The sequence below is a fragment of the Elephas maximus genome, chromosome 16 (genome assembly GCF_024166365.1).
Source record: "Elephas maximus indicus isolate mEleMax1 chromosome 16, mEleMax1 primary haplotype, whole genome shotgun sequence".
Lineage (NCBI taxonomy): Eukaryota > Metazoa > Chordata > Mammalia > Proboscidea > Elephantidae > Elephas > Elephas maximus.
Genome location: NC_064834.1, coordinates 81867256 through 81893116, shown reverse-complemented (window position 1 = coordinate 81893116; position 25861 = coordinate 81867256). Strand labels below are relative to the sequence as shown.

The 25861-nt window shown below is 56.0% G+C and overlaps 1 protein-coding gene across 21 annotated transcripts in view; it reads right to left on the bottom strand.

Annotated features, from left to right (window-relative positions):
• Positions 1-394: 394 nt before the first annotated feature.
• Positions 395-25861, bottom strand: part of JAKMIP3 (Janus kinase and microtubule interacting protein 3) — a 116325-nt gene continuing 90858 nt past the window's right edge. For 15 of the 21 annotated variants that reach the window (XM_049855486.1, XM_049855490.1, XM_049855485.1 and 12 more), the window contains 6 exons: positions 23903-23968; positions 23249-23317; positions 23097-23174; positions 19662-19865; positions 17932-17997; positions 15129-16062 (listed from right to left, as the gene is read on the bottom strand). In XM_049855486.1, coding sequence (XP_049711443.1) covers positions 15799-16062; positions 17932-17997; positions 19662-19865; positions 23097-23174; positions 23249-23317; positions 23903-23968 — 747 coding nt within the window. In that variant the 3' untranslated portion in view covers positions 15129-15798. Of the gene's footprint in view, positions 2914-14291; positions 16063-17365; positions 17998-19661; positions 19866-20516; positions 21327-23096; positions 23175-23248; positions 23318-23902; positions 23969-25861 lie in introns of those variants that run through there. The other 6 variants (XM_049855495.1, XM_049855496.1, XR_007513466.1 and 3 more) reach the window with 5 other exon arrangements.

Sequence of the window (25861 nt, the reverse complement as noted above, 5' to 3'; positions counted from 1 at the left end):
TGTTACTCACCTGTGTTGGGTCCTCTGCAATAGAGATCCATCACAAAGCATTCTTACTCATTAGCAGAAATTCTGTGGCCTTCTAGATTATTGAATTCCTTCTCTTCAGGTTCACATCTGACAAACAGCTACAGGAGGCCTCACCTGTGGCTGACCTCTGCCAGGTGCTGCGGGCACCTGGAATTTCAGAGTGTGTTCTCCCGGGATGTAGATGCTTCAGGATGAGACTGCACAACAGCGGCACCCCCTCCCAGGGGGCACCTGGGCCCCTTTCTGGTGGGGACAGAGGCATGCTTGTCCTGAGAACAAACACTGGAACACATGAGTGGCTAAACAGAGCCCATACGCCCAGACTCAACACATCACAGGGGAGGAAACTCTGATGTTCTGAGATTTAAAACGATTTTTTATTAAAACTGTACAATGATTTACAAATGAATAAAAATTCTCTGGTATATATCATAGGAATCACAATACAAAAATATGTTTAAAATTCTGTAGTTGACCACCATACAAACCTGTCCCAAGCCCGTGAATACTGTTCGGCACTGACCGGAAGGTCACATGTTCAGAATGCGGTTATTAAGGATTGCTTCAGAGAACACAAATGCCATCATGACTAGACAGTCCTAACGTGTGTCTGCATACATTTACAATAGTTTTGTTTTTTAAAAAATATACAGTATACAAATATATGATTCGATACATATATTCACAATATGATTTTCCTGAGCCTAAACTTAAATCCATTACTGTGTGAAAACACACAACCCAGCATGAGGTGTCAATGACAGACAGTGATGCTAAAGGGTGATTAATGCAGAAATGCCCCCGGCCCACTCTCAGGCCCACCCTCTTCCGTGGCTGCCAGTGTCGATGTTCAGCAGCCGTGTAAGGCACGCGGGGTATCCTGAAGGCCAGAGCACTTTAAACGCCAACCGTGGCCTCACAGCAACTTGAACTCTAGCCTGTGGAACCAAGGCCCATGACACACCAGTGGCAACCACGAAATCTGCTAGTCCAGGGATTTCCAGTCCAGACAGACACGTGTGTCATTGGGCATGTCGTGTACATGGTATGACTAATGTTGACAACCGCTGTGCTGTACAGGCGTCTGCATCTTGGTTACCCGCATACATTTCTGGCACCTCCTCAGGGTCCCTCCCCCCGCTCCACCAGGGTGATGCATTTATATATAGATCCCCCCTGTCTGCAGTGCTAGCAGTCTGAGAGCCCAAATACTTGCAGGAAATTCAACGGAGCCCACTGGTTTTGAATAAAAGGTATGCTCTAGGGGTTTTTTTTTCTAGGGGTTAGGAAACGCACCTCGTTCTAAAACATTTGAATTCTTAAGATGCTCACTGGACTGGCAGGAACCAGGGACAATGGTTCATACTTGCCTCCCCCTTTTCAGAAGCAGCTCAGCTCCGTAATCAGATGAAAAGTAGGTGCATACTATGCATGAATAAAAACAAAGTCCGACATCTACAGAGGGGAAGTGACGTCGCCACGAAGCCTGTGCATCCAGGAAGACGGCAGGGTGTGGACCCAGGCGGCATGTGGGGTGTTGTGGAAACACTGAGCCATTCTCCCTTTCCTGTGAGCACCACGTTCACAGAGAAACAGCAGCAGCTTCGTAGCACTGTACGTATTTACATGCTTAGCGTCCTCATACGGTTGGCTTTTTTTTTTTAATTACAAAGCTATGGTTAAGAGTGTCTGGGGTGGGTGTGAGGGTGTATGAAGACCTCCAGACATCATACAACATGCAAAGTCATGGTGATCCAAATCAACAAGGATGGGAATCCGGGCTCGGTTCAAGCGCACGGGCTGTTTCCATGTGTGTGCACGCCGGGCCTGAGGCTCTGCCAGTGGAGGGCGGCCGCAGGGAGCAGCGTGGAGTTAAGGCATGCTTCCCGGTGGCTGCACAGGGCAGGCCACCCACAGCTCCGAGGAGGCTTTTGTTAACACAAGGCTATTGCTTGGCATTCCATTCTGGATACAGGGAACAGGTCAAGACGACGCAGTCATGGAACAAGACAGAACTACATGTGAAGGAGGGGACAAGGCTGAAGACGTGAGGTACGAGCCCTGATGTCGGGCTCAGCTGGGGAGGCACTGAGCTGGCTCAGCTCTCATCCGTGTGAGTAAGCGGCTGTGGCTTTGATGGCAACAGGAAGGGACAGTCCTACTGATGGTGCGGTTCCCAGCAGAAAACCTGCACCCGCCAGAGAAAAGTGTATCTGTGTGATCCTATAAGCATCCCCCGATTCAACCTCAGGCGTCACCCTGGCAGGCAGCTACTGTGTCCTCTGCACCAGAAGGGACCATTTCTTCCAACACAAACATGAAACGAACCTAACACTTGCAGACGCTGCTGCCGTCCCGCCCTCCTCCAGCTACCATGGAATGCTGCTGGCTTTTCTGTCTACAATGTGGTCCGTTACAGCCACAGCACAGAGCACTGTATACAATGTGGTCCGTTACGGCCACAGCACAGAGCGCTGTATACAATGTGGTCCGTTACGGCCACAGCACAGAGCACTGTATACAATGTGGTCCGTTACGGCCACAGCACAGAGCGCTGTATACAATGTGGTCCGTTACGGCCACAGCACAGAGCGCTGTATACAATGTGGTACGTAACGGCCACAGCACAGAGCGCTGTATACAATGTGGTACGTAACGGCCACAGCACAGAGCGAAGATCCTGTGCTCTGTACACACTCACTCACACGCACACACAGCCCTTGTCAATTCAGCACGAGGAGCACCCGACCACCTTAGACCCCGGAATATGAGCACAGCAGAACCATCTCCATGGTCGAGCCACGTTCCATCCCAGGGGTGGAGACTTCCCTGGCTTGTGGAAACCACACTTAGCACTGGCTTTCTCGAGGCGCTGTTTTCTTTCTGAAAAAGAGTGAAGACAGGCGCTGTTTCAGCATGAGCTCCTGAGGCATTCCCAGGGACAGTGTGCATCATGGCAACACTCAGAGTGGGGGATCTGGAGACGCGCCACGGTGAGACTTCAGCAGGGTCTGGCTCTCCATGTAGACCGTGGGTGGAGGGGACAGGGGTGTTCCCACTGTGGGTCTAGTGCCAACCAAGGCCCCAGTCTGAGCCTCCAGCTTGAAGCCCCCCACTTCCCATGAGCTCAGGAGGTGCAGACATGGGTCTATGCCGACTAAGCTCTCTGTGGTAGTGCCCTGGACCTTTCTGCAGTGCTGGGGCACTTCTTACTTAGAACATGGGCCTCTGCTAGATACTAATCTCCCTTTTAAATTTCTAATGTCTTTGAACAAGTTCTGGAGGAGCGGCAAAGGTTCCTTTAACAAGGCGCCTGGGCCCTGGAGGAGCCCAGAGGCGGCTTCAGCAAGAGGCTGTTAGCTCCAACAGGACAAACAGTAACACAGTGGGATCACACCAGCGCTAACTTCTCCACAGTCACACACAGCAGCTAAACTCCTGCTGCCGTGAAGACAACACACACTCTTTGAGCCTTTGGTTTGATTCACTTCCAAGTAAGCTTCTGTAGAATCACCTGTTTCTGGAACGCCGGAGAGGAAGGTGACCCTCCAACCCAGCCTTCTCACTTTGCATATGGAAATGCTGAAGCCAGAGGAAAAACAGGATTTCCCAAGGCCACACTTCCGAGTGGCAGCAGAAGCCAGGGGTCCTGACCACCTACCCACCACGCCCCACCCCACGTCACTGCCTCTCTGAGTTACGAGGTCCGGGGGCTCGGGTGTGAACCACGCGGGTGCAAGGCGGTTTTTAATAATTATTCCCCAAATTGAAGGGCTAAGACGACAGTGTTGCTTACCTGTGACACCTGGTCCCCTCTCCTTAAACAGCTGTGGCCCCACTTGCTAATGCACTCCATTCACACCCAGGATGGCTGACTTTCTGCCCTCGGCTGTGACCACAGTGCACGCACACATACGTGCACTTCCCACACGCACGCACACACACATGCACGCCCACACCCACGTACACACACTTGAACTTCCCACACGTATGCATACACATGCGCTTCCCACACGCATGCACACACACGTGCACTTCCCACATGCATGCACATGCATGCACACACACGTGCACTCCCCACACATATGCACACACACATGCACTTCCCACACACATGCACACACATGTGCACTTCCCACACGTACGCATACACATGTGCACTTCCCACACATATGCACACACACGTGCACTTCCCATATGCACACACACATGCACACCCACATACACCCACATACACAACCCCCACACAGACGCACACGTGCACACACGTACATTCACACATGCAGTCATTGTTCTATTTCCAGGTTTCCAAGCCTCCCAGACTCTTCTGCCCTCCCATCAGGCCCATCTCCTCTGGGGGTGTGATGTCTCCACCGCCCCTTTCTGGACGCTGCCTGACTTCCTGACTGTCCTGCATGTTCATCAGGTGGAGGTCACAGGAGAGGTGGTGTTCGGTCACTCTGTGTCTGACCAGAGTCTCTGCGACCAGCCAAGTTCCTCAGTGTCCCAGCAGCCCTGGCCCAGTGCTAGGTTGGGGCCCCAAACACCTCTGGTGCCAGTGAGAGTTTGCAGTAGACCTGGAGCTGCTGCTGTTGGCAGGGCCTGCTTACGAGGTCGGCCCCTAACTAGCGTCTGGGAGCTTGGCTTCTGGAACATGCCTGGAGTGATAAGGCTGTTCCTGCTGTGCCAGCGTGCCCAGGGTGTTTGTACAACAGTGGGATTTATGATGAACCCTTGCTTTCCTCCTGGAAGTCTGGAATTCCAGTGGACAGGGGTGTCTATATAAGCGGCCCTGATAGCAGCCCTGAGCTCTGAGTCTCAGATGGACTCCCTGTGCTGTGACAAGTCCGCACCGAGGCAAGTCTAGGGGCTGAGTCCTGAGACTTCTAGTTGATCGCTGAACATGGGGGGGTCTTGAGGACCCTAAAATGCTCTGCTTCCGCTGCTACCAGGAACTGCAAGAGGCCGTGAAGCCGAGAAAGGGGTGAGCCATGCTCCTTGGCCTTAATGTGCTCATTCACTCACTTATTCGCTCATTCATTCAGCAACTATTTATTGGCGTGTGTCTCGGGGCCAGGCACTACGCTGGAATGGAGGGTTCCACAGTGAGCAAGCCAGGCATGTCCCTGCCGTGGGAGGCTCCTTGTGGTTCTACCTGGGTGAGCACCACGTGGCAGAGCCAGACATGGCAGGAGCTGGCAGCACACAGTGGTGACGGTGGGGGCCCACCCTGCGCAGAGCTCCAGAGCAGAGGCTGGTAAACACACGCGGACCTATGATGGCACGATGTGTCACAGCGGAGGTGGCCAAGAGCCAGCCTCACCTTTACACGCGGGTCATGTGATGTAGTTTTTATACTGGGCTGCCTTGAGGGTGGATAATAAAGCGCAGGAGCAAGCTGATAATCAATGTCATAAATCTGGTCAATTTCATGGAACCCACGTGAACGGGTGATCCAACCCATCATGCTTGGTAAAGTAGAGGGTCAGCAAAAAAGAGGAAGACCCTCAACAAGAAGGGAGTGACACAGTGGCTGCAACAATGGGCTCGAGCATAACAATGATTGTGAGGATGGCACAGGACCAGGCAGTGTTTCGTTCTGTCGTACATGGGGTCGCTATGAGTCAGAACCGACTCAATGACACCTAACAACAACAATGTGAACAAGAGCAGGGACAAAAGGGCACAGGCGCGTGACAGGACTGGTCGTGTGGTCGCAGGGGCGTTTGTGCGTGATGGCGCGAGATCCCACGGTGGGATGAGACGCTGCGGCGGCAGAACTCCACCCAGTAACGCCCGTCGGGAAGCATGCCAATGGCACCGTGCATGTGGGTTTGGAAGCAACATTCTGATTCTTGTCAAAACAGAGCCCAGGAAGGGTCCCTGCCAGCTGTGTTTGTGGTGGGGATTCCCCAGGAGATGAAGGCAATGTCTGGAAACACAGAGCTATTGGCAAGCGAGACAAACACCTTCCCGTGAGTCCGAAGTGCCTGCTGGGATTGGAATCCACCACAGATGGTCAGCTCCATCAGAGAGCTCCACGCCAAAACCTGTGGCCTCACTTGGGGCTCCAGGATGCCCACACTCAGGATGCCAGCGGAGGCCTACTGCCTGGCACTTGGGAGGGGCGACAGCCTGGGTCTAGACTTGTGCTCACTGACCCCAGAAAACCCACACAAATATACACGTCACCAGCCTATGGGACAAGCCAAAACAGGACCTTTCCCCATAAGCTCTGATGTTCTCAAACAAAACAGAAACAAGCTAGTAACCACAAAACCTGTTTGGGATAACTGTCCCTTCCTCCAAAGGGAGGACCAATCAAAAAGTGAGACGGACTCATGCAAACCCAGGCATAGCCACCTCTTCTTCCTCCTCCAAGAAGCTGCCCCCACTGCCACTGAGTTAATTCTGCCTCATAGAGACCCTATAGTACAGAGTAGAACTGCTCTATAGGGTTTCCGAGGTTGGTGGATTTGAACTGCTGACCTTTTTGGTTAGCAGCCTGAGCTGTTAACCACTGCATCACCGGGGCTCCAGGAAGCTGTGGACCTAGGCTTTTCATCACCCTGCAGCCAGGTACTGGTGACATCAACTCTGCAGCCCCTGCTCCACCACTGCTTAGCTGGGGAGGAGGGTGGCTGCACCTGTTCCCAAGGCCACCCAGAAGCCTGTGCTGTGGTCCTGGGAGGGCCATTAGAGTGAGGGACTGTGCCCGGTGGGGTGGGGGAGGGGCGGGGCCTCTCTTCCCTCTGCCCCTACTGGCTCTGCCCATACCCTCCACATCTGACTGAACACTCAGGGTCCCACTGGTCCAGAATCGGCCAGTGCCAGGGCCAGGCGCCTAGTTACTGGCTGTGTGGGCATGGAGAAGGCAGTATAGCCCTCCCCCTGGAGAGAAGGTGGGCTTGCACTGAGTGTGGACAATCCCCGTGGCCAGGCAGGAGGTGGTGTACAGAGACGGACCCACTGCCCAGCCCCAGGCCTGAGCACACACACCACCACTTGCACAGATGTGTGCACGAACACACGTAGGTATGCTCAAACATTCACGCATACACTTGCCTGTGCTCCCTGCTTGCACACACCCATGCACACACGTTCACTGCTGTACGTGGTTCTCGGCTTTCATCTGCCTGAGATTCGGCAGCTGCTCCCCCGATCCTACGGGGCTCACTCCCTTTGCTGACACTGACTTCTCCCTTATTAATGGCTTCATGGTCATGCGAAAGACCCATTATTGCTTTAACCAAGATGGTTACATTACGGATGGCAAGACAGCTGGTGCACAGGCCATAGCTGCCAGCTGAGGACAGGAATCAGACAATGGAGCCATAAAAGGGGGGAGGGGCAAGCAGGAGGCGAAGCACTTGGTTTCAAGCCAGATTTACAATTTACGTCTCAGCTTTCATAAAAACCACCCAGTAACATTTGAGAAGCATCTTTGCCGTGAGGTAAAAACAGAAGGATTCTAAACAAAGAGCACAATGAACAGCTCCAGATTTGTGCCCTGGAAAAACGACTGGCCACATCTGCTCAAGCTGACACTCACACCCCACGACCCAGTGTTCCTCGGTGGACACCAAGAGATGCTCGAGCAAGTACCTCAGGAGACCTGGCAAGATGTTCAAGAAGCACTATTCACAAAATAGAAACCTAGCAATAAGCAGAGTGTCCTTCAATGGGGGGGTCGAGCCACTAATGACATCACCATATCAGACAAGTGGATGGCGGCGACCCACACAGCTTGAATGGGCCCTAGCTTGATGGTGTTGGGTAGAAAAAGTACGTCCAAAGGGTCCATGCAGCATGGTACCTCTTTTTACAAAGATTTCAAAAAAACATTAAAAATCACACCTTTTAGAAGCACACCTGTCTGCTATAAAGCTCCACAAAATGGGGGATCTGAGTGGATTTGGGTAACGGTCCTCATGGGGAAGGGGCTGGATGGTCAGAGGCAGAGTTTTGCTGTGGGTGGTGGGATCACAGCCATCAGAAAAGCAGGCCATTTGCAGGCCAGGGCCAGAGTGTGCCACACACGAGAATCAGGACTGACCCAGTTCCGTGCACTGAGAAAATGAAAACAAGCAACGTCCCTCGTCCCTCGAGGGGGTGCCATGAACGGAAGGAGCAAGGCCTGCATGCCATCTCCCAGCCAGTCAGCTCTATAATGGCGAGGGGTGTGACCACTGGCTCCTGGGGACTAGGGTGCTGCAGGGTGTATCACCTGGGATCGACCTGGGCCTCATCATCCCCTCAGCTGGGGCTGAAGGCCAGTCCCTGAGAGCACCCTGCCCAAGCACGCCCCTCGGCGTGGGGTCTGGGAGACCGTACCACCTTCTCCAAGTGGATGCCTGCACTTGGGCTCTGCGGGAGGCCAGGGGAGCTGGGGTGGACAGTCTCAGAGAGCTCACTGCTCACACTTGGATAAACCTTTTCTTCCAGAGAAAACATCCATCTTACCTTTGGTTCCATGTCTTTTTTACAAAATACATAAGCTCAGTAAGAAGCAAACTGCATTGGGCTGTGATGGGGAACATTAAGTTACTAGAAAAAAGAGAGGCTTCTGTTCCCTGTGCGCACGCAGCTCCTTAGCCAGCTGTGTCTGCAGGAGGGCAGCTGGTCCCAAGTCTCAGAGGACAGCGCGGCCGTCACTGCTGCCTGGACCCTGAGGTCACTCTGCCACAGCAGCTGAGCTGGGAGGAGCTGCTAGTCTGAACCCGACAGACAGGGGATGGGCGCTGTCCCTGGAGACAAATGGGAACCGGATACGTCTGTTCTGCATGGCCTGCTCAGGGGACCCAGCAAGCACAGCACTGCCCCCCACCCCGGTTCCCAGTGTGGGGTGACAGGAAGGGGGGGCACTCCAGCCAGGATGAGGCTGACCGCAGAAGGGGGAGTGGTCCAGGCTGGCAGAGGGGTTTTAATCAAACAAAGGAAGAGTTCTTAGAGTGGGCGGGAGGGACAAGGATACTCAGGGAGGGTGTCCGTGTGCCCAAGAATGGACTTCCAGCCACAGCTGGCACCCATACAAAAACTGACTCAGTACACCACGGATCCCATCGCTCTCGGGTAAATGCCTCGTTTTCTGACACTTCTCCAGGCAGAGGAAGCAGTGCACCTTGGGGAAGTGCTTGATTCCAGACTGGAGCACTAAATACATGGGATGCTGCTGGGAAGCGAAAGTGCCCAGAAGAGGAAGGAGGTGTGCTCAGCAACACGACACAGCGCCAACCTGAAGGGGCTCCCGCTGCCGAGGCCGGAACAACTTCAGTGAGAAAATAAATAACAATAGTACTGGATTATAACCCAGGGAATAAATGACAAATCATTAGCCCATACTGCCATAAACACTGAATAAAGAAAGAAATGGGGGGGGGGGGATAGGGAGGAAGGGGTGGGTCTCTTTTTACAGAAAAATCCTAATGAATAAAACAGAAGGAGTGAGGGAGTAGAAAATGAGGGTCAGAAACTTCAGCAATAATTGCTACAGGAAAGCCCACTGACAGAAGCTAAGATCACGGGCAGAAGTTCAAAGGGAACCAGAACCTGCACAGTCTCAAGGTAACCAGCTGCCGTAGAGCCGGCCCCGACTCAGGGCGACCCTGCGCGTCAGAGCAGAACTGTGCTTCACAGGGGTTTCAATGGCTGATTTTTCGGAGGCAGATTGCCAGGCCTTTCTTCTGAGGTGCCTCTGCGTGGACTAAAACCTCCAATCTTTCGGTTAGCAGCTGAGCGCTTAGCCATTTGCACCACCCAGGGACTCCAGTCTCAAAGTATCTCCCCCACCCGCGCTGTTGTTAGGTGCTGTCAAGTCAGTTCCGACTCCTAGCGACCCTAGGTACAACAGTGCAACAGTCCTGTGCCATCCTCACAACCAGTGCTATGTCCGAGCCCATTGTTGCAGCCACTGTGTAAACCCATCTTGTCAAGGGTCTTCCTCTTTTTCGATGACCCTGTACTTTACCAAGCATCATGTCCTTCTCCAGGGACTGGTCCCTCCTGAGATCACGTCCAAAATACAGGAGATGAAGTCTCGTCATCCTCCCTTCCAAGGAGCACTCTGGCTGTATTTCTTCCAAGACAGACTTGTTCATTCTTCTGGCAGTCCATGGTATATTCAATATCCAAAGGCATCAATTCTTCTCTGATCCTCCATATTCATCACCTTTCCCCCGCCGTGCTCAACCCTGATATGTTAATTACAGAGGGAAACTTTTCATTGGAGAAACCTGGTAGAAACCGCCTTAACCAAGTGGCCAAGGCTAACATCACCAGTAATAAGACATGGCAGCATCACATATCCCGTGAGAGGGTGTACCCTTCTGTGGCATTCTCACACAAAATTCACAGTCTCCACCTAATCCTGAGAAAAGATCAGATCAAATTGAGATGCATTTTACAAAACAGCTGACCTGCTCTTATCAAAAGTGCCAAGGTTGAGGATGACACGGACAACTGAGGAAGAGTTATGGACCGGAGGGGGCTGAGGAGACTGGTGTCAGTGGGATCTTGGGTGGAAGAGGACCCCACCATGAGAAACACAGGCAGAATCTCAACACAGCCTTGGCTCAGTGTAACAGTACTGCACCAGTGCTAATTTCTTCGTTTGTAAATTGTACCATGATTATGCAAGACAGTCACACCATGTGATTGTTAAGGGTGTGTGTCAACTTGGCTGGGCCATGATTCCCAGTGGTTTGGCAGATGCAATGTAGTTGGGCAGTCATATAATGATGTGATCACCTCCATGATGAGATCTGATACAATGTGATCACCTCCATGATGAGATCTGATACAATGTGATCACCTCCATGATGAGATCTGATACAATGTGATCACCTCCATGATGAGATCTGATACAATGTGATCACCTCCATGATGGAATCTGATACAATGTGATCACCTCCATGATGGGATCTGATACAATGTGATCACCTCCATGATGGGATCTGATACAATGTGATCACCTCCATGATGGGATCTGATACAATGTGATCACCTCCATGATGGGATCTGATACAATGTGATCACCTCCATGATGGGATCTGATACAATGTGATCACCTCCATGATGGGATCTGATACAATGTGATCACCTCCATGATGGGATCTGATACAATGTGATCACCTCCATGATGGAATCTGCTGTGAGTAGCCAGTCAGTTGAAAGGGAGCTTCCTTGGGGGGTGTGGCCTGCATCCAACGTAGGGGGACTTTCTGGCAAGGCTCCTGGCTTTTGTTCACTCTGGATCCTGCAGCTGGCTCCTGTTCATCTAACCTCCAGTTCTCCGGACTTGAGCTAGCAGCTTACCTACCATCTTGGCTGCCAATCTTGGGATTTGTAGGTCTCTGCAGTCTGTGAGCTGGAGGCCTGCTGTCTGAACTTCCGATCTCAGGTTCACTGCCCCTGCAGCTACGTGAGTCAGGAGAAGCCTCTAGCGTGACCCATGGAGTTGGAACTTTCCAGCCTTTACAACCGTATGAACCATTTTCTTGATACAAATCTCTTTCTACTTATACGCTTCACTGGTTTTGCAACTTTCTGAAAGTCTAAAATTACTTCAATGTAAACAGTAAAAAAAAAAAAAAAAAAGCTAATCAGGGTGAAAAGAGAAGCTTTGTTAGAAGGCACGGTGACTTCGCATATTAGGCTGCAATAAAACTTGTGCTAGACGCCTCTGATACAGAAGGAGCCTGGCCACCTGCACCACCATCCTCTGGACAGGCGCTTGGCTGGTGGGCCCACCTGCAGGTGGCCACCAGTTTCCATCAGAGCTCCTTCCTTGCACCTTCCCATCCATCCTGGAGGCTGACACACGGACACAGTGGGCGCGGGGGTGGGGATAGGGCACTAAAATAGGGCCGAGTATCCTTGGACGGATGGACCCTGGTCTCTGTGGCTGATGGTGCAGCAGCCCCTGACAGGATCCTGAGGGTGCCCTGCTGGCCTCGGCTCACTCGCTGGACACATAACAGAGCCAAGAGAGAGGCAGGGAACAGATCCTCCCTTGGAGCCTGCAGAAACTGCCCACACACTGACTGGGCCCTTCTGGCTTCTGGGCATTTCTGATGCTGTGGTGCTTGTTATGGCCGTCGCAGGAGACACCTGGGGGGCAGGATCTGCTCCCAGCTCAGCACACACAGAAGGGCCCCTGGTTTGCAAGGCCCACCTGGCCTGAGCACTGTCCAGGGGGATGCAGAGTGAGCCCTGGGTTGTCTGGGAGTACAAAGTGTGGAGATGTGGCTGGCAGGGCAAAGTGACCCACTGCCCCAGGTGGCCCTGAGACCCTGGCAGGGCATCCGTCTATTGGCTGTGCCATGGTGCTGGGCAGCATCAAGGCCAGACGGACTGAGCTGCCCCTGGGATGACAGTCTTGACTGTGGACTGTCCTTGCCAAGCACTTAGAAACGCAATCCCAAATGAAGTGCGACACAGCTCACCGGGCGCCCAGCATCAGTGAGGGCTTGTTGGGTTGGAGCGCCCCTGTGTGATCGGCGGGTCATCTCCGGGATGCACAGGTGGGCTTCTCCATTTTAGAGCAAACCCAAGAGTTATCTGTCCAGCTCACACACTGGGGAGGCGATGGGCCACAAACTGCCCTGTGCCCTAGTGACAATGACATGTGCGGGCTGTCCTCTTCAAGGCCACGCGCCTGCACTTATTGTGTGGAATTTGACGAGAACCTGCCCATTGGTCTCTGCCCTGCAGAGTGTTTCCCCTTCCTACACAGATACCCTGTTGTTCTGGAGCTCCCCTCATCCAGTCCTGCTGAACAAGCTATGGGTGCTCTCTGATAGGGCGTGTGACTCAGTGGGGTCAGTGGTTATGGGGTGGCCACCACTGCCTCCACTTCCCCGGAGAACAGCCAGCTTGCTCCCTACCACAAGACTCAAGAGGAGATTCTGGCTGGACCCCACAGTGTGGCATCTGTCCTGCCTTGGCCCCCCACCTGCCCAGCCCACAGCAGGCAGAAGCGGGGTGAGTGCCCCTGTTCAGCTGCACAGAAAGTGGGCAGAGACAGAGAGGAGCCTGGCCCCCAGGAACTTGTGGGCCCTGCTGGGTAGTCCCAGGCCCAGGCAGGGATCTGACTTCTAGTGTGTACAGGACCCCTGCCCTGTGTGCCCCACAGCCCCTCCCCCACCCCTCCAGCAGACCCACCATTCTCCAAGGGGCACACCCCTGGCTTTGCTGGGCCACAAGACAGGTGACCTGACAAGGAGGAACCACAGAACCAGCCGAGCGCCAAGCCTAGAGCCCACAGACACCTGCTGCTGGGCGCCTGGAGACGCCAGAGACCCTACTGCTGGCCAGCCCCTACCCTGCCACTCTGGGGTCCTGGAGGTGGGAGGTGGTTAACCAGAGGGATACTGGTCCCCAAGGTGGGCGACCCCATTCCCTTCTCAATAGGGCAGCTGGAATCTGTCCCACCATCTTTCAAACAAACCCCAGAATGAGGCCTAGGAGAGTTGCCAAGAAACCTCTGTTCTCGGTAACCCCACCCCAAGTGGCAGGGACCCCCCTACACATCACCTGGAGTGGGGCGGGGGTCCTCCCAGCAGACACCTGCATGAACCCTGTCTGTGCAGCATCTGAAGGAAGACGGCTGGTTGACACTCCAGCTGTGCCATCTGCTTTCTCCAGACAGCAGTGAGGGAGGCCCACTTCCTGGGGAAGAAATCTCTGCCCCTTCCTGGCTCTGGATGAAGGAGGTGCGGAGGGCGGCCCGGGACTAGGGGGAGCCCGTCCCTGCACCCAAATGTGCCCAGGGGTCCCGGCTGAGTGTGAGGGTCAGGACTGGAGCAATGGGTTCTCCATGATTGAGAGAGGGGCTTTCTTATTTGGAGTTCTGGGAGCAGCCAGATGGGGGGCAGGAGCCCTGGCATGGTCTCCACCCTGGGAGCTCATCCACATCTCCCTGGATACTCCTGGTGCCCTGGGCAGTGGGTAGAGAGGGGGAAAGAGAGCCTGGGACTGGGCCCGGAGGCAGAGAGCAGGGTCAGCATGGTGGGGGGGCGGTGCATGCAGAAACTCTTCTAGGGGAGCAGGGCATGGTTGGGGTGACAGGGGACACCAGGCTCCCGCTGCGGGGGGACCTCCATGAATTCCGTGATTGCTGTTGACGGCACAAATGGCCACGTCTGACTGAGCAAGACCAGGAGAGAGAGATCCAAAAGGCTCAAAGGAGCAGTGTCTGCTCCCCAACCAGGCACCCATCAGGCAGGAAGGGCGTGAGGCCTCGGTGGTGGGCATCTCCTTACCTGAGGCCAGTGGGCTCGGGCTCCCTCACATCCACAGACCTGCAGGTGCACGGCCAGCCTGCGAGGGTCCCCGGGCCATGCGCTGTGGGCCTCTAGTCCTGGCTGCCCTGTGAGGCAGCCCTGGCCTCCCTTCTCTGAGGGGGCCTGGCTCTTCCTGTCTGCCTCTGGCGTCGAGCTCCTGAGCCCTTCCCCAGCTCCAGGCTGGGGGCGGCTGCGGCACAGCTGACCTCATGAAGACACCCATCTTGATAGTTGGCTGTTGGTTCTCCCTTGCCTGTCTGTCCGTCTGTCCTGCAGGCTCAGGACATTTGGCGAGCTAGCACAGCGATGTCCCCGAGGTCCTGTGGTGTCTTGGGGAGGCCTCCTTGGGGACGTTATGGATGCCCCCACGTCCTCCATGGAGTCACCACCACAGTCACAGCCTTCACCTGGTCATCAGGGACCAGTCTAGTTCTTCCCAAAAACCTTCCTCAGAGACACCATCTACAGTTACTAAGGGCAACCAAGGGGGGTGGGGGGGAATGTGCAGAAACTGAGCTCCTTACAGAAGCGACTTGGCCCCTGCACAGCAGGGAGGCTCCTCTCAGGACAGGGCAGGGCTGCGCTGTGGGGGCTCCTTCTGGGACGGGCTGGGGCTGGGCCGAGGGGGCTCCTCTCTGGATGCCTGTCAGCAGAGTTGGTCCTTGGCTCTCGAGAGGAGCTCTAACTCTGGCTCATCAGACACCGACCACCGATGGCTCACTCAGGGGCTCCAGAAAGTTCCACCATGGTGCGGGCCCCCCTTCCTCCCTCCTCCTCAGAGGGAGGAGGTCCGAATTGGTCAGGTCCTCTCCGGCCTTCAGGGACAAGACGCCAAGCCCTGCTTTTCCACCTGGGTGACCACTTCTCCCTTGTCTGGCTGGTGGAGAGGGATCTGAGCTCTCCGGAGGCTGAAAGGATGGAGATGAGGTGAAGTCAGGGGAGCTACGGTCATGGGAGGTGGAGGGGTGCAGAGCGAGGTCAGGCTAGGCTGTGGGCACAGAAGGCTGGGTTGGGGGACATGGGGAAGGGGATGATCATGGTCTCAGGGAGGAAAGGGCCCCTTGCGAAGCTCAGAGCCCAACCCCGCAGGGTACCCTACAGACCGAGATGGAATCTGAGGCCAGGTCCCACTCCCCCGCCTCGTGGATGGCAGCCAGGATCAGCCTTGGAGGGTGGCCTGGTGTGACAGTGCAGTGGAGATACTGCAGCTCAGCCCCACTATACACTGGTGAGAGCCAGCGCGGCCCCAGCCAGCCCAGCCGTCTCTGGCCGAACACTGTGTCACCCAGCTTGTGCTTGACGCCTACCCAAAAGGAAACCAACCACCGGCTACCAGAACTGCTTCCTGCCAGGCACCTCGGGGGCACGTACCACAAGGAACACACCAGAAAAGCGCCATGTGCACGCGTGTTTTCCTAGGAGGGGTGGGTTGCCACAGGGGGCCTCTGCTCTCCTTCCCCAGGAAACCAGGCCTTTGTGTCTCTAGTTAGGGCAGACTCGCTGTGGACCCTGACCCGGGGCAGGGACTGCAGGTTCTGAAGGGTGCCAGGGTCTTGGACCACCCTGTGGAGCCCTGGGTAGCCAGCACCACCTTCCTGACGCCCTCTAATATGGGACCAGAGGCTGCCCCCTGGGCCCCTAGCGAGGCTGAGGTGGCCTCAAGGACGGAGCAGGCCTGGCTGGGGAGATCAGTCCCTGAGATACTCACCACATCAAGGAGCCAAGACGAGCTATGACCAGAGAATGAAAGCTAGGGAGAAAAATAAAAACAAAAATAGAAACTGAAAAGGAAGGGGAGGAGGGAGAAACGGAAGGAAAGAGAGAAAAGAGAGTTGGTAGTGTTTTTGGTGAGAAATAACGCACGACACAGACAGAATAGGAAGAAGCAGCCAATGGGGGCTCGTGGGGGTTGGTGAGAGGGGGAGGCAGCCAGGGAGTCAGCTGGAGGGGGTGGGTGGCGGTCAGCAGGCGGTTCAGCTAGGAGGTCAGCCACGGAGGAGACCCACGCCACATGTGCTGAGGGGCTGAGGCCCCGTGCTGCTCACTTAGGAGGGGTTTTGGGGAACCGAGTCTGGGTGTGAGTGGGGGGCCACATGCCCGTCCCCAGCACAGTGAGGCGGCTCCAGTCTCTGGGGCTCAGGCAGAGTGGTGACTGACAGTCACGGAGGGCTTGTGGACAGACAGGAGCACAGGGATCCCCGTGCATGACAACACTCTTCTCAGTCCTGCTCAAGGCAATCAAGTGTGCCCCATGCCCGAGAGATTTAGCTCTGCCTCAAAGCTTCCTTCTGGTTGGGGGGTGGGCTCCAGACCAACTTACTAAGAGAAAACCCGGCAATGGTGCGACTGTTTGGAAATGCAGAGCTACTTCAGCTTGATTAATAAAATAAATGCCCAGTTTAAAAATTCCAGTCTTAATACAACAAACAACCACACCTGGAGCTGCAAAATGGAGGGAGGGGGCCCTCAGTCTGGGGGAGACATAGACCCGCCGTGGAGGCCTGAGCCCTGTAAACCTGAGCAAGCCCACGGGACCCCCAGTTGTCCCTGTGTTGCAGGCAGAGCCATCCTGTGGGCTGCCACGGGAGGTGCAGGGCACCTGGGCGTCTGGTCGGCAGTAAGGGGTCCAGTGGGATGGGGACGGGCAGGGCTGGGGGGGCAATGGGGAGGACCAGCTGGGCTGGGGGCTGCTGTGGTCATGGGCCAGAGGAAGGGCAGGGCTCCCCATCCCCCCTGGCAGGAAAGGACCCCTGTGGCGGGGGGCATCTGCTGACCCAGCCTCAGGGAGGGCCAACACTGGGAAGAGCCCAACCACACCAGCCTCCTGCTGTCTCTGAAGGGACAAAACTGGGAGGTGGCACCTGACTGGCCAGTCCGCCCCGTGCCCATTTCAGTGAGACCACCCCACAGTGTGACCCCCAATTCAGAGAGGAAAACCCTCCAAAGCTCAGCAAAGCCCTGCAGGGAGCATTGGGGTTTCCTGAGCTCTGTCTCCTTGACTGGGGCTGGGGGTGGGGGTGGGGAGACTGTGGTATTCATATACACAGCACAGATCCAACAGCCCCCAGACAGGGCCGCCACCTCACAGAGCCCTGGACAAGCCTCTCGGGACAAGGCTCCACCTGACCGGAAGTCAGCCCTCCGAGCTCCCTAAACCTGCAGCAACTGCTTTAGGTGCTCGTTGAACGGGTGGCTCGTTCTCAAGCCGAAGAGTTCAGTCTTTCAGAACGTGCTTTTTAGACCCACAGGCCTGGGGTACTTGGGGGGGTCTAAGGCTTTAGCACAGCCCAGGGCATCAGTACTGAAAAGGCCCAGGACATTGGCCCACAGCACCCGCTACAGATATGGGAACTGGGGCCACGAGAGTGGGACCCCTCTGAGGTTTCCGGGCTGGCCTACCACCACGGGGATGCTCCCAGGCCTGGCTCTCCTGTCTCCCAGCCCCAACTCCACGCAGCCACCACCCTGAAAACTCTTTCTGTTCAACTCCACTCTGAACTTGGGTGTCTTCTGCTGGTGACACGTCCACTTGCTCCCCAGGGACCTGGCTCCGAGTTACTGTGTCCTCTCCTGGCCGCTAAGTGCCATCAGGACACACCAACATGTGCATTGCCTTTACCTTTTCCTCCAGCTCCTTTATTTGCCTCTTCTGAGCTTCTATTCTCTCTTCCAACTCTTTAATTCTCTGCAATATTAAAAGCAGGACAGTCCTCAACAATCGCAGCACTTGGAAAACCAAGTGGGAAAGAGTCTGTTAGGATTTTCTCACGTGCATTTGGTCTCATAGTCACAGAGTGGCAGGCATGCTGGGTGCTGGTCCTGTGACTCACAAGGCGTCTGACGCTTGTCTCTTTCCAAAGCTTGCCTGCACCCCCATGTTCAGAGCATGACAGACAGGCTGCGGTCAGAGGGGGGCCAGAGCCTTCAGCTCGTCCTCTCTCATGGACTTTGAGAACGCTCTGGCTTATGAGAAGGGAGTGGCTGGCTCTGTGTCGCCAGACATAAACCTTTCTCTGCCTACTGTTTAGTTCCAGCAGCTGAGCTGAAGGCTTCGTGGGCACCACTTCACGTGGCTGGGTCAGTACTTGCCAGTCTCCTGCAATCTCAAATCATACACCGTAATGCTGAGGCTAAGGAGATGGTGAGACGTCAACACTCAGCCTTCCCAGCCTCAGAGAGAAGCAGCTCAGAGAGCCACACAGCAGTGAGTCACAGGAGGATGTCCCTGTCAGGGTGGTGCTGCGTTCTGAACCCCAGTCTTTATTTTGGGGCCCTGGTGGTGCAGTGATTAAGAGCAGGGCTGCTAACCAACAGGTCAGCAGTTCGAATTCACCAGTTGCTCCTTGGAAACCCTATGGGGCAGTTCTATTCTGTCTTATAGTGTTGCTGTGAGTTGGAATTGACTCAATGACAATGGGTTTTTTTGTCTTTATTTTTGTACAAAGTGAAATGCCAATTAAATGCAAGTTTTGCGTGTCCACTCTGGACTTGGGCACCCTGCCAGGGGCCCTGGGAACACTGTGAACTTAGTCCAGCTGACAGAGTGCGGTGGCTGAAGGTGACCCTGACGGCCACTGAAGACCTGATGGGCATGTGGGGAAACTCACAATCACAGGAGCCAGGCAGCAGACGTCCTGGTGACTGACCAACTCTTTGGTCAGACATTAACCCACTCACATTAACTTTAAATTTTAGTAACTAGTTATTTGATTTTGCAAGTTGATCATTTTGCATTTGGGGTTTTTGTAACGTAGAGTAACACTTCTACAAAAGTCACTGCCAGGCCAACACGGCCCATACGGAGGTGCTGAAGCACGTCCAGTCAGCCGGGGTTGCCTCACCTCTTGCTGGAAGTGAACCAGCCTGAGATCACGAAGTGTCTCTGAGGCCAAGAAAAGGCTCTGCCACTCCTGCCTGCCTGCATGCACCTGGCCCCAGACTGCGCCCACACCATTGAGGGAAGCAGTAAGGAAGAGTCCAGGCAATCTGGGGACTGAATCCTGAGGCCTCAGGTACATGGCCCAGGAAACTGGTCTGGTGGGCAGGTGCAAGGGTGTGGCACCAGGGCTGGGAGGTCCTGCCATGGGAGGGTCTTGTCATTGAAGGCCCCGGTCATTGGAGAATCCAGGCATTGGAGGCTCTGGCCATTGAAGGGCCTGGTCATTGGATGCCCAGGTCATTGGAGACCCTGGTCATTGGAGGCCCTGGTCATTGAAGGGCCTGGTCATTGAACGGCCTGGTCATTGGAAGCCCTGGTCATCATGGGAGCATGGCTTGGCTCCAGGCAGGCATCTGGCCTGGCCTTGCCCCACTCCTCCCTGTCCTGCCACCCAGCCTGCCCGCGCGCACCTGCTGTGCCAGCTGCAGCAGCTCCATGCGCTCCCGCAGGATCTGGGCATCACGCTCCCGCAGCTCACTCATGACCTGGCGCTTCCACTGCTCCACGGCAACCTTGAGCTTCTCACGCTCCTCCTCTGACAGCATCTGGCACACCTTGGCCCCGGCCTCCTGCTGCAGAGCGTCGTACAGCATGGCTTCCAGCTCCAGGATGTGCTGGGGGGATCCCAGGAGACCGTCGGTCCTCACCCCCTCCCCAGACCTGCCAGCCCTCCCCAAGAGGCACCTGAAACTGACAGGGCAGTGGCCTGAGGTCCCAGGATGACAGCATCCCCCTCACCTGGGCCCACAACGCTCTAAACAGCAGAAAATCAGCACAGGGGCAGGGGTGGGGGGGTGGTCATTTCACTTCCATAGGAGTGCCAATGGCAAAATGCTTGTCATGTCATTAAACTTAGGAAAAACGTGGTCAGCAGGTATTTCCCACTAGAGTGAGATGATAACCAGAAGGGGCAGAGTGGGTGGAGAGGGCTCGCCTCGAGGAAGAAGTAACAGAGGAAGGGCCTCTGCCTTTGCCCCAAATGCCATCTGACCCTCCGGACCCCTGGCTTCATGTATTGTCCTTCATGAGGAGGAGGCACAGCTTTTGCAAAGATTTGCTTGACATTCACAGGAAGAGGGACCCGTCCTTGGCTCTCCACCCAGCCAGGCAATCTACCCACACATCTCACCCGGCCACTGCCCACCCCTCCTCGCCCACCCATCCCTCCACTGTGGTCCTCTCTCTACGGCCCACTCCACCTCCACACAAGGCCTCCACCCTTTCCCCGGCCTCAGCCATCACTCCAGCTTCATTACCTTCCACTCTCCCGGCGATAAACAACAGGATTCCAGTCATTCTATCTCCCACCTCTTCCATGAGGCAGAAGATCTTACTAGCCTAGTTTACAGATGAGGAAACTGAGGCACAGAGAGCACAGAGTGTTTTGCTTGACATCCTGCAGCTAATAGGGGGAGGCCTGGGCCCCCAGTAGGGTCCGGAGAGTGCTCTTCCCACTGCCCATGCGGCCTCCCAGCACTCAGAACCCCCATCATGCTGCCATGGGTCCCCAACAGCGGGCCACCCACATCACATCCCTGTGACCATGACTGTGGTCCTCAAACATCTGCAGTGCCCTTCTCTAAGCTCTCCCGACAGGCCCCTACTGTGTGGACGGCTTGGGGCCGGGCAGTCCTGGCCATTCGGGAAGAGCAATAAGAATGGGAAGAGAAGGGTAGTTAGGGGTCACAGTCCTCATCATGAATGTCTGCGGATGAACTTGAACTGCAAAGACCCTTTCTCTTATGAGAAGACACACAAGAGGCAGAGAAGTTGACTCGCAGAGTAGGGACAGGCCCTTGAATACCCTCACCCATGAGAAGACCTGTGGGAGGCAGAGCAGCTGACAGGGAGTGGGCACAGGACTACGAGGGCACAGGACCCAGCTCATGGATGATGTCATGATGCTGAAGATAAAGGAAGAACTGAGCTACGTACCATCATGGGAGCAGAGCTGGTGTGGATCTGGGGTGGATGGGGGTTCATGGAAGCCACGGCGACACAGGAATGAAGCAGGCCAGGGGTGTAGCTCCCCCTTGACGTTGCTTTTACCCAAAATCCATACAATCAGCAAGGAACTGCCAAGGACAGACACAAGCTGTCCCTTCGCAGTAACTCAGCAGCAAAGACACAGCCCTTTGGATGAATTCCTAACCCAACGAGCTGTCACAGAATTGGCTCTGACTCATGGAGACCCCACGTGTGTCAGAGCAGGACTGTGCTCCACAGGGTTCTCAATGGCTGATCTTTGGGAAATAGATTGCCAGGCTTCTCTTCTGGGGTGCCTCTAGACTTTGGTTAGCAGTCAAGTCTTTGACTATTTGTACCAGCCAGGGACTCCAAAGATTTATCAGTTTGATCTAGGGCAGCTTAAACCTTTCCCTTGGGAAATTTTACTGACCACAATTTATGAAAAAGGGAATTCTCAGGTTACAGGAGAAATCAACGTTCCCTTTCCTTCAGGCAAACAGATCACGAAAACTCCTTCCGGTTTGGTAGGAAGTTTAGGAAATGAAAGACCATGTTTGACGTAACCGACATTTTATCGTTCTGACAGCCACAAAATAAGCTTCCCACAGTGGGCAGGCCCAGCTCACAGGACCCACAACAAAGGCCACTTCTTAGGGCAAATGGTAAGCTTCAGCTCCTAAAAGAGATGTGGTGGACCGCTGGCTTAGACTTAGAATCACAATGGCGTCGCTGAACCAAGGCAGCTGATGCTAATCCGGCCTTTCACACCAAGAGTAAATCCCTAAGGATGGGCGAGGCGACCTCTGGAGGACCACTCCTGCGCTGCTCACGCTGCTCTCCCATTTTATGGACTGGTGGCTCAGTGGTTAAGAGCTCAGCTGCTAATCAAAAGGTTGGCAGTTCGAGTCCACGAATCACTCCTTGGAAACCCTATGGGGCAGTTCTACTGTGTCCTATAGGGTCCCTATGAGCTGAAATCAATTTGATGGCAATGGGTTTGGTTTTTGTTTTCTTGTGCTTAGAAGTCCCTGGGTGGTGCGAACAGTTGAGCACTGAAAGGTTGGAGGTTCGAGTCCACCCAGAAGAACCTAGGAAGGAAGGCCTGGCCATCTACTTTAAAAAAATCAGCCACTGAAAACCCTATACAGCACAGTTCAGACGCACATGGGGTTGCCATGAGTGGGGGTTGAGTCGACAGCAACTGGTTTCTTGTGCTCACAGAGCAGAGAGTGTATGAAGACCCGCAGGTACCCCAGGCTCCTGCTCACCTGGGCCACTTGGGGCCCAGACTGTGCCACCCATCTGGTTGAGCTCATGAAGGACCGATTAAAGGTGCAACAAAGGTTTGTTGTTCAGGGAAAAGTCCAAAGCAAAGACCAGATGAGTTGTGGAATGACTTATTAAGGACATCATACATGAAGAAAGCAAGGGGTCATTACAAAGACAAGAAAGAAAGAAAAGATCAAAATGGATATCCGAAGAGACTTTGAAAGTTGCTCTTAAATGTCGAGCAGCTAAAGTAAAGGGAAGAAATGATGACGTAAAAGAGCTGAACAGAAGATTTCAAAGGGTGGCTCAAGAAGACAAAGTATTATAATGAAATGTGCAAACCCTTAAATAATGACTTAAGAAAACAAGGTGGCAAGACAGAACATGCTGGCCTTCCTCTTGGAATCTGGAGGATGAGACACTGACCAGCCATGGCCCAGTGCTGCCCCCAGAGCCCTGACCTGGAGGGGCACCAGGGCAGGTGAACGCAGAGAGATGTGGCCTAAGTGTGAGCACAGACTCCAGTCTGAAGGCACAGTCCCCCCTGGCCGAGGTGGGGGGTCCCCTGGGGCCCCAGAGGGTCTGCTGGGTGCACATATTGCCCTCACCTTGTGAGCCTGGTCCAGAGTCTGCTTGCGGTAGTCCAGCTCCTCGTCCAGGTAGCCCTTCTGCTTACTGAACAGCTCCTGGGAACAGAGAACCGGCCTTGGTTGGCACCTGGGTGGTGGCGGCACTGTGGGGCACCCACCAAGGCACCCACCTTTTCACTCTCTAGGTCGGCCATCTTCCTCTGCAGGGCCAACTCCGTCTCTTCGATCTGCTGGAGCCACTGGGCACAACAGAACGAGCAAGTCACAGGGACCCTTGGGGCCTTCTCTGTCCTCCAGCTCCTCCTGGGGAGGAGGGCGCTGGGCGGGATCCTGAGCTCCGTGGCCCCAGGGTGTGGCCAGGTCTAAGCTGCCCCTGCCCCAGTGCCCTCCCTCCCCCCCAGGGTAGGAGGATGCTGGCTTGGGGTACAGGGGGCAGAGTTGGCCTGCAGGGCTCTGGCTGGAGACAGAGGGGTGAGCTGTCTTCCTGAGCCACATCCTCCCACCCTCTCTCCTCTGCCCCTTCCTGTTGAAGAGATTGTAGAGGCCGCCCTGACCACAGCCAGACAGGTGGCCCCAGGGTGTGGGGAGGTCAGAAGGGTGGCAGCTATGGGAGCAGGAAGCTGGGGGGTTGGGAGCCTGGGGGGACGGCCCTCAGAGGAGGGTCTTACAGGCCTAACAGACTGTTTTGCAGGCCCAACCTCAACATCCAGCCTTTTGGGGGAAGCATGGCTGAGTTGGCCTGCACCCACATCTCCCAGGGCAGGGGGCTGGAATGACCCTCCCCAGGTGACCCCATCATGGAGTGTGTGCATGGTCACCATTACCTTTTCGGCCAAGGTCAGGACGGTCCTTGCTTGGATGACAACCACTTGCTCATCGTTGGTCAGATTCTGCCCCAAAGCAGAGCACAGTTAGTCAGGGCGACAGCTCCTGGGGTGTGTCGGGGCTGGACCACAGTGAGGGGTGGCTCCTACTGAAGCCCTCCTGGGCTCTGACCCCACACTTCTGGCACTGTTTGCTGGGTGCCCTGACTGCTGGTGACGGGGCAGTCTCGGCTAACAGCTGCACAGGCCCGTCAGAGCCACCGGTGGCTTAGGGAGCAAGCGGCCACGGGCTCTTCAAGAGAGGAGGGCTCCCCACTCTGGCCCAGCCCAGCTCTCCATGGGCAGAAGCCTCTGCACTGTGGGTGGAGGATGCGCTCACAGCTGGGAATGGCCCCAACGCCTGCAGCTGGCCTCCCCTCATTCCCTCCCTGCCTCCCCCAGGAACCCTCAGGCTTTGGGACCAGCACTACCACTCACGGGCTCCCCAGGCCCTGGCACCTGACCCTTGGCCTCACCAGTCCAGTGTTCTCAGGACAGCCAGGCTTAAGACTGGAGGGGGAGGAGTGAGGGGAAGGAGGAAAGAGGGGAGGAGAGAGGAAAGGAGGGAGGGGAGGAGAGGGGAGGAGGGAGGGGAGGAGGAGGGAGGGGAGGAGGGGGGAGGGGAGGAGAGGGGAGGAGGGGGGAGGGGAGGAGGGAGGGGGAGGGGAGGAGGAGGGAGGGGAGGAGGGGGGAGGGGAGGAGGGAGGGGGAGGGGAGGAGGAGGGAGGGGAGGAGGGGGGAGGGGAGGAGAGGGGAGGAGGGGGGAGGGGAGGAGAGGGGAGGGGGGAGGGGAGGAGAGGGGAGGGGGGAGGGGAGGAGAGGGGAGGGGGAGGGGGAGGGGGAGGGGAGGAGAGGGGAGGAGAAGGGAGGAGGGGGGAGGAGGCAGGGGGAGGGGGGAGGGGAGGAGGGGGGAGGAGGGGGAGGGGAGGAGAGGGGAGGGGGGAGGAGGCAGGGGGAGGGGGGAGGGGAGGAGGGGGGAGGAGGGGGGAGGAGAGGGGAGGGGGGAGGGGGAGGGGGGAGGGGAGGAGGGGGGAGGAGAGGGGAGGGGGGAGGGGGAGGGGGGAGGGGAGGAGGGGGGAGGAGAGGGGAGGGGGAGGGGGAGGGGGGAGGGGAGGAGGGGGGAGGGGAGGAGAGGGGAGGAGGCAGGGGGAGGGGGGAGGGGAGGAAGGGGGAGGGGGGAGGGGGGGAGGGGAGGGAGGAGGGAGGGGAGGGAGTGGGAGGGGGAGGGGAGGGAGGACAGGGTAGGAAAGGCACAGAGGACGGAGGCTGGGGCAGGGACTTGGCAGATTGCTGCAGTGGAGTAGGCTCTCACAGCACCCCCAAGCCTGTCAGGCAAGGGGAGCCTTTCGCTGGGACACCCTGCGTCCCTCCACCTTCTGCAGCGCAGCTCCCTGAGGGCTCCTCCTCAATTTTCTCCCCCCACCCCGCGCAGTCAGCACGGGGGTTCCTGCTGTGGGAGCTGCTTCGAAGGCTACAGGTAGAGGTGGTCTGTCTGTGTGGCCTCTGACTCTGGCTCCGCAGGGGACTCTCCCACAGGGCAGGACTACTGGCTAGGGTATGACGCTCCTTGTCCCTCCTGCTCCAGGAACCCGGCCAGGTACCTCACTCCTTGGCCAGGGCTTTGTGTGATGGCCAGGCTCGAGAGGGGGGACTTGGGGGTGGACAGGGGCTGGGAGCTGGCTTCAGGGTGACTGTGGGACTCCCAGACACAGTTAAGCTGGGCTGACACCTGGTGCGGTTAAAGCTCTTCTCCTGCTGCCCATGTGCAGCAGTGGTGGACAGGCGTCCGCTCCGCCCTCGCCAGCCTCTTCTCTCAGCTCCCAGGGCCCTGCCCGCTGGGGGCAGCAGGTCAGGGTTAAAGTGCCCACAAGGCTGTTGTGGGCGCTGCAGCATTCACTGGGGTGGGACTGAGTAGTGAAG